An 8,074-nucleotide genomic window follows, 5' to 3' on the forward strand; every position below is an offset into this window, starting at 1 on the left:
AGTCTTAGACTCTGGTCCATGATTCGGGACTTAGTTTCCACATAAATTTCTCCTGTAAAGTTTGACATTTTTACATGGGGGTCTATGAGAACTGACTCACTTTGAGATCCAGCCTCAAGTGGCCATTTGAAGAATTGCGGCATGAGTGAAATAAGCACGAGTAGGAAATCCTGATTTTATCTTCTCATATAACAAAGAAATTAGCTATCTGAACCAGGAGAGAGGGGGTATCTTTTCAAACCATGTAGTTAAGTGTGTTCTACACGCTCATCATCATCATCAGTGCCTGTACCTTAGAGCACTCTTCAGATATTGTCTTCTTGGTGCGGGACACCTGCAGATTGAAACACAAAGATTTTCCCACTGTGAGAGGACAACAGGAAACTACTGTGCTATTTGTTTTTATGTTGCTATAAATGATGGCACAAAAGCAAAAGAGCAGAGTACACCCTTGCTAATCTATAAACAGAACCAGATAAAGCTTGATCACAAACCTGTCACAACCTTGCCAAGCGCGTACAATAATCCCTCAGTTGCACTTCCAAGTACAGTAGTGTAACATCCAGGATTCAGAGTGGTTGCCATGAGACTGGTACTTCCTAACCCAGGACTGGAAGACCGGATTTTCAGCCATGAAGATCTGGAGAGGATGGAAAAGGAGGAGGCTGAGGACAGACCTAAGTGGGACAACAAAGCCCAGTACATATTAACATGTGTGGGTTACTGCATTGGGATTGGCAATGTGTGGCGGTTTCCTTACTTGTGTCAAAGTCACGGAGGAGGTAAGCTCAGATAAAAGTGGTGAAGGGACATGTTAATACTATCTGGAGTGATGAACAAATCAGTGTGGTCACAATTGCTGGACATTGAGTTATTTTTCCATCATTCAAAAAATATTTCCTAGATAGACTTATTGTGGCAAGGGAGACTAAGTATTTAAAATTCCAAAATGTTTCTCGTTTAAATACTTGGTCTTTGTACATGTACAGTAATTGGGTTTCTTTTCCAAAGCGGCTGTGTTATTGAAATTTCAAACGGTACAGAATATGCCCCAGAGCATTTTAAAGGATAATCTAACCATGAAATCTCATTATTTTCTGTGATTATTTTTTTAAAAACTCAATGTTCAAGCTCTTATCTCATGTTGATGTCATGGAAAATAGAAATAATTCCAATGTTTGGGATCACATACACAGATACCTCGAGATAGCGAAGATGACCTTGTGAAAGTTGAAAAAAAAGTCACAAGATTATACAACAACCCATTATAACCATAAAATTTATATTTTTATTACCTTGTCTTGTTAGCCAGAACTTGCCACAATGTTTTGTAAGTGGAAAATAAAACTGACTTTTAGGTATTGCTCCACAGCTCCGAGATGCATCACAGAACACCACAGGACATCTTTCCTGCATGTGGCAATCAGACTGTAAAATTCCTCCACCTTCTGTAGGAGGGATGCATGATGAATGGACTTTTTTTCATTTTCATGTGCAATATCATCTGACTTTTGTTATAATAGTCTTGCTATATCTCGCTATTATTGTCAAGTGCAATATTTCTAGTGGAATACATCTGTTTACTGTGCAATTACATGTTAACTTTCAGTTCACTTTTGGTGCAATACATCTGTTTACTCTTACTTTCAGTTCACTTTTTCTTTATCTGTTTCTTGTTGTTTAGTTTACAGTTTACATTTTGTGCTTGTGTTATTTTATTTATTTATTTTCTTTTAGACACTATTCCACTTAGACACTTTACACACTTAAGACACTTCACACAAACACTAAGACACACTTTGTACTTTGTATTCTTTTTGATTTGTATTTTACTACGAACCTCTGTGTAACTGTGTATATATCACTAACCTTTGTATATTGTAATGTACTCTGGCAAAACAATTACCTCCAGGATAAACAAAGCAGATCTTATCTTGCTCAGTGTCCACAGCCGCTGAGCTCTCGAAAGAGGTTTGACTGACCCTGCATGTCATCATTATCTAGCAAAATAGAGCAGCTTGGAAATTTGGACCAGTCAACTACACACAAAAAGGCAGTTCAAGAACTTCATTAAACTTGTTTGAAGACACCAAAGATACGTAACTCTTGCTACACCATCTTCAGGTATGCTCAAAGTGTGCTCAGTGGACTGTGTTCCATCCATGTACAGTGGATTGGGGTCTATGTATTCTACATACACTTAAAGCATAGTCTTCATGTGGATGCATTTCGGGCTAGAACTGGATGTCTGTGGAGAGGTCCTTACAGATTCTTACAAATTTTGGGAGATGACAAATTTTGAGCCATGTGGACCCTTCCAGATGCATAAAGTCTAACACTGGTATTAAACCATGATTATACTCCCTTGGAGATGGACAGCTGTGGACACCTCAGATGTTCAGTTGTTGTTATTACACTACTTTCTAGTTGGAGGACTTCATTCCATACATGCACGATAGTTCAGCATCTGCATGTGGCGCACAGACAAACTACTGTGCTGCAGATTAGTTACATGGATCCATGGAAGATGCAAGGAATCTAAAAATCACATGAAGATGGCCCAGATATCAAAGCCAGGAGCCAATAACACCAACTGTACCTACCAGCCTTCTGCAGGGACAAAACACTGCAAAGCAAAAATGCACTAAGAGACAGACAGGACAGCTTTACAGATCAGACTCTTTAGTCTATGCTGTAAAGAGACTTTATTTGCCTGTGAATTGCATTGTCATGTTTGGAATGTTGGAAAAACTCTTTTTTTCGACAAATGATCTGCTGATTATTCAACATTTTCCAGGTGCCTTTCTGATCCCCTACCTGATCCTGCTGATATTTGAAGGAACGCCTCTCCTGCTGCTGGAGTTTGCCATCGGCCAGCGTCTCAGGAAAGGCAGTGTGGGGGTTTGGAGGGCCATCAACCCCTACCTAACTGGTGTTGGTAAGTATTAAGACTATAAGAATTTGCACCCATAGGAGTCAAAACAACTGTTGGTACCAAAGGAACACTAATGAATATCTGGCTCCTTGTAAGTGTGGTGTAAGTAATGATGTTCTCCTGCAGGAATCGCCTCCATGCTGGTCTCTTTACTAATTCTAATGTACTACAACACCTTAATAGCCTGGATCCTGTGGTATTTCTTCAACTCCTTTCAAGACCCGCTGCCTTGGGCCCAGTGTCCTCTCAATGAAAATAGGACAGGTATTTGAAAACACATATGCAAACATTTAAACAGATTAACCTATCAGTCTCTACTGAAAACAACTGACTGCTTAATGTTTCTTCAGAATTTGTATCAGAGTGTCAACGCAGCACCACTGTGGATTATTACTTTTACCGAGTGACCTTGAACAGTTCGCCTTCCATAGCTGAGTCTGGAGGACTCCAGTGGCAGATAGTGCTCTGTCTGTTAGCTGCCTGGACAGTCATCTGTATCTGCTATATACGGGGGATCAGTACTTCAGGAAAGGTTTATTGAACTTGTAGTCAAAACCTAAGTATTTCTCAATGACTGCTATTACTATTATTTACATATTTTTTATATCTTGTCATGACCTCAGACAGTCTACGTCACAGCCATCCTGCCTTACATAGTGCTGGCCATCTTCCTGATCCGAGGACTTACGCTCAAAGGCTCCCTGACTGGACTAAAGTACCTCTTTACACCAGATGTATGTTTCACATTTTTATCACCCAAAGAAATTTGGAAATGTCCTAATACTCACAGAGTCACATCACACTCTATGTCTTGATCCTGCAGGTGGACGAGTTGATGAATCCACAAACTTGGCTGGATGCAGGTTCCCAGGTCTTTTACGCCTTTGGCATAGCATGGGGAGGACTCATCTCCTTCTCAAGCTACAACCCTGTCCAGTAAGAGACATTTTAAAGTGTTTTTTAACCACACAACAGCTTAGCTAAAGTTTAACTGTCAGACATGGTGTGCTCTCAATCTTTTTCTTTCTTTCTCCAAGCAACAACTGCACCCAAGACGCTGTGATGCTGTCCATTATAACTGGCCTCACTTCAATCTATGCTGCCGCAGTCACCTATACCATCATTGGCTTCAGGGCTACTGAGAACTATGAAAACTGTATCAGTGAGTGAGTATTCACAAAACATGGGACTTCCGTATTTTCTAACAGAGCATTCACAGACCACTGCTTTTTTCATACTTATTTCATCGACAGTTTCAATTCCCTAACCATGTGCATATTAAACAACACAATACTAAATGGATTTGTGATGCTCACTCTATATTTACTAATACTCTCCATATTTACTCTCTAGAAACATCAAGATACTGGTGAATGCATTTAATCTTCCTGAGGACAGCATCACTACAAGCAACTACGATACAGCCTTGAATCACCTGAACAGCTCCTCTCCTGATATTATTCTCGTACTGGATTTCAAAACCTGTGACATGCAGAAACTTCTCAGTGAGGTGACTATCTTGATGAACATCCATCAGATCTTCATGTTATTATCATTTGTTTTACTCTAATGTGCATTGTGTTTTTCCAGGGAGTGGAGGGAACAGGTTTAGCCTTCATTGTTTTTACAGAAGCTATAACCAAGATGCCTGGTTCCCAGGTCTGGTCTGTCCTCTTCTTCATCATGCTTCTCTGTCTGGGAGTCTCATCTCTGATTGGGACCATTGAGGGAGTGGTGGTCCCCTTGAAAGACTTGAATGTATTTCCTAAAAAGTGGCCCCAAGAAGCGCTGACTGGTAACTGACTGGTTCTTCAGTTTTTCACCTCAAAAGGAATCATCTTTAGTGTTTGGCTCTGGATTGTGACTCAACACCAGTTCCCTTGTCTTTGTGTCTTTCAGGGGTCACATGTGCTGTCATCTTCATCATAAGCCTCATGTTCGCACAGCAATCAGGAATTTATTGGGTAACTCTGTTCGATACCTTTGGTGGATCTGTTTCACTGCTGGCCATTGGATTCCTTGAGACATTAACTGTTGCTTACATCTATGGTATAGACAGGTTTGTTCACATTCCAAGAATTTTAGCAGCACATTGTCTTTTTGTGATTGCTTTACATCTTCAGGTTTGTGGTAAAATGACCAATACGTACTACTTTTTTGCAACATGATATATTCCAAAACTAATCTCTTGTGTGGCAGGTTCAACAAGGACATAAAGTTCATGGTTGGTCATAAGCCCTCCAACTTCTGGCAGATTTCGTGGCAGTTCACCAGTCCTCTAATCATCCTGGTTATCTTAGCTTTCTACCTGGTGTCTGAAGCCCAACAAGAACTCACCTATTTAGTATGGGACCCCGACTCTGTAAGCTAACACGTTCTATGATCAGCTGACATGTCAGCTTAAGCATCTAATCTTTATGTTCCTTCATCACAACATACATAGATTTTTACAGAATGCCATATAATCTAAGGTAAATGTTGAAAAGTCATTGTATATCCATTATTCATACTGTTTTGTGGTTTACAGGATCAGTTTCCATCTCTGGCATCGGTGCCTTACCCCTCATGGGTCTATGCAGTCATCTTTCTTTTGGCGGGAGTTCCCATTCTGGCAGTACCTCTGTATGCATTATGGAGGCTGGTCACAGTGAGCTGCAGAAAAAAATATCATGCAGAGAGCATGAAAGCATCCACTTTCTGACTTAAAATGTCTTCGATAAAACTCTGTTACTTACTTTAGAATGTGCAGATCTATGTATCAGGCTGCACAGTAGCTTGGTAAGCACTTTCACCTTGTGGTTAGAAGATACCCGGTCCATATCCTGGTCTTCCTGGGATCTTTCTGCATGGAGTTTGCCCCCCACCCCCCATCTCCTCTCTCTCCAATCACCCCTCATCACTCATTGCTGCTCGAGCACACCAGCTCACCCATGACTGCTACTCAATGCTACAAAATGACAAGTTGGAATTTTGGACTAATTCATTAAAACATGTTTTAAATTCATTCTGCAGAACAATAACTGCCTATTTTGCTCATGATGTATCTTCCAGCATATAAAAAACAATATATAGACATGTTACCAAGGTAGAAACATTTGAATTCTAATGTTTTGTTTACTAGTACTCATATTTCTGTTTTCTATCCAGACATGTTTTATGGACGCTAATCCTGTTAAAAGAGAGGTTATCCTCCATTTATAGCTTTGCTGTTGACATCATGTTTGTTTCTGTGACATTAAATTTGGCTTCTGCAACAAATAATATTAAAGGGTTTTAAACACAATAATCTCTTTGGTGCATTTAGGACCTAATTCTACAGTACAAATATTTGAGCACAAGTAAGTGAAGTAGAAGATGTGGTGCTTCAAATTGGCCAGAAGAGGGACACCTCACATTGAGAAAACAACACACTGTAGGAAACAGGAAAATGGTGAGACATAAGCAGGAATGTATTTCATAAACATTACTTGACCGCTATTCTACAGTAGAAAGAAAAAAGCAAGTTCACCCCTCAAATTACATGGTTTTCTACATTAATTGGTAGTAAAATGTAACTGCAATTCGGACTGCATCACCTCCTCCAAAAGGTGTAGTTTGTGCGTTTCACTAGTAGATATACTGTGAAAAAACACTTTAGCATTATCCTGTGAGATACCTTGATAAACCTGGGAATTCATTCTTGCCCCAATGACGGCAAGATGTCGAGACTCAAAGGCAGCAAACAAGTCTCAAGTAATGATATTCCCTCCAGTACATTTCCATTTTGGGATGATGCTTTCATGCTGGTCTTTATGACACCATACAGAGGGCAGTGCTTTTAGATTCTTCTGTCAATAAAACATTATCCAGTAATCTTGTCCAGGTCTGTGAATGATTAATGTGTTCAATATGGACAAGAACAATAGTTATTTTTGTGTTCTATGTCAAAAAGACTGCAGATAATCCCAAAGACTTAGATATTTTTTCATGCTATTATATTTGATTCAGTCAAATTGATAAAACAGTTTTTTCATTGTACTAATGAACAACCAAAAGCTAAAACAGCACTCCATATCATAATAATAGATAACCTAAACAACTAATAATAAGCCAAACTGAACTTTGCTCATCCGTTGTGCATGGATAACTGCCAAACTATTACCCTTCAATGATTTACAAAAATAATGATAAAGCAAGATAAACTTACACATTATGATGTTCTATACTGATTTTGTTTAAAACTACTGAATCCTTTCATCACCGGATCACTTATTAATATGAGTACACCACTGAAGACAACATGAGCTCTGCAAGTTAGCCTTGGAGTCTGAGTGATAGTGGATTCTGTTAATAGACTAAATAGTGCACCAGTAATGTGTGCTGTGAAAAGAAGTTCATTATTATTATTATTATTATTATTATTATTAATTCATTGTCAAAAAACTGTTTTTCCCTCTTTAAATGTCCATTTTCTGAATGAACAAATAATCCATCACCATAATTTAAATAATATAGAGTATGTTTAATTAATTTTAACTTGATATACTGACAAAATTGCCATTTGTTTCTACTTCACTGATTTAAAGGGAAACCTTGTTTAAAAACAAGGCTATGTAATTTTAGAGATGCCACCATGGCACACATTAAAAAACATTTCAGTCAGTACCTGTGAGATTTTATGAAAAATGTAAGAAAATAGAAGGAAGTAAAATTCAAGGTACTATGTATTTGAAAAGAATGGATATTATCAGCTGACACTGAAGGAACAAAATGAGTAAAGCTGAATATTCAGGCATAACTGGAGGACTGTGCCATTGGTGACACTCCTGATTTGGGATGAACCAAATGAGCTAAAGACAAATGAAATACATGAGAGTGATTTCAGGAGTCTGGAAGAGTGAAAACATAGATTGTATGCAAAGATGGACGAACCCTCTGTGACGTCACATGTGGGTTTCCTAAGAAGTGGTTTTGAAGTTTAATGTGTTGGTTTCGGTCACCTTGTCACCATCGAAACACAAGCAAAGAGGCGGAGCTTGATGGAGCTGAGATGGGCAATGCCAAGGTCTCTCAGGCGTGGACTGTCATGTGACAACACTCACCCGTCACTCAAATGAATTATGTGTAACTTTATGATGTAATACAAGTTGAACAGCTGAG

The 8,074-nt window shown here is 38.9% G+C and overlaps 1 protein-coding gene across 3 annotated transcripts; it reads left to right on the plus strand.

Moving 5' to 3' along the window:
* The first annotated feature begins 583 nt into the window (after positions 1-583).
* LOC111576118 (sodium-dependent neutral amino acid transporter B(0)AT1-like) lies at positions 584-6,221 on the plus strand. Of its 3 annotated transcripts, none has more exons than XM_023281644.3 (12): positions 584-782; positions 2,798-2,938; positions 3,062-3,199; positions 3,286-3,467; positions 3,559-3,669; positions 3,759-3,871; positions 3,973-4,101; positions 4,289-4,445; positions 4,526-4,730; positions 4,835-4,994; positions 5,135-5,297; positions 5,463-6,221. In XM_023281644.3, exons 1-12 carry the CDS (start codon positions 584-586, stop codon positions 5,634-5,636), a joined length of 1,872 nt encoding a protein of 623 aa, XP_023137412.2. In that variant the 3' UTR covers positions 5,637-6,221. The 3 variants fall into 3 exon arrangements, with proteins under 3 accessions (XP_023137412.2, XP_054873828.1, XP_035809417.2); XM_055017853.1 differs by having other exon boundaries at positions 4,595-4,730; XM_035953524.2 differs by having other exon boundaries at positions 3,119-3,199.
* Positions 6,222-8,074: the final 1,853 nt, after the last annotated feature.

This window comes from Amphiprion ocellaris, chromosome 15 (assembly GCF_022539595.1).
Source record: "Amphiprion ocellaris isolate individual 3 ecotype Okinawa chromosome 15, ASM2253959v1, whole genome shotgun sequence".
Classification (NCBI taxonomy): Eukaryota; Metazoa; Chordata; class Actinopteri; family Pomacentridae; genus Amphiprion; species Amphiprion ocellaris.

Coding starts and splice junctions, on each gene's coding strand:
- LOC111576118 (XM_023281644.3), top strand. CDS start 584: ATGAGACTGGTACTTCCTAACCCAGGACTGGAAGACCGGATTTTCAGC. Junction 2,939..3,061: donor CCCCTACCTAACTGGTGTTG/GTAAGTATTAAG, acceptor GTTCTCCTGCAG/GAATCGCCTCCATGCTGGTC. Junction 4,446..4,525: donor TGCAGAAACTTCTCAGTGAG/GTGACTATCTTG, acceptor GTGTTTTTCCAG/GGAGTGGAGGGAACAGGTTT.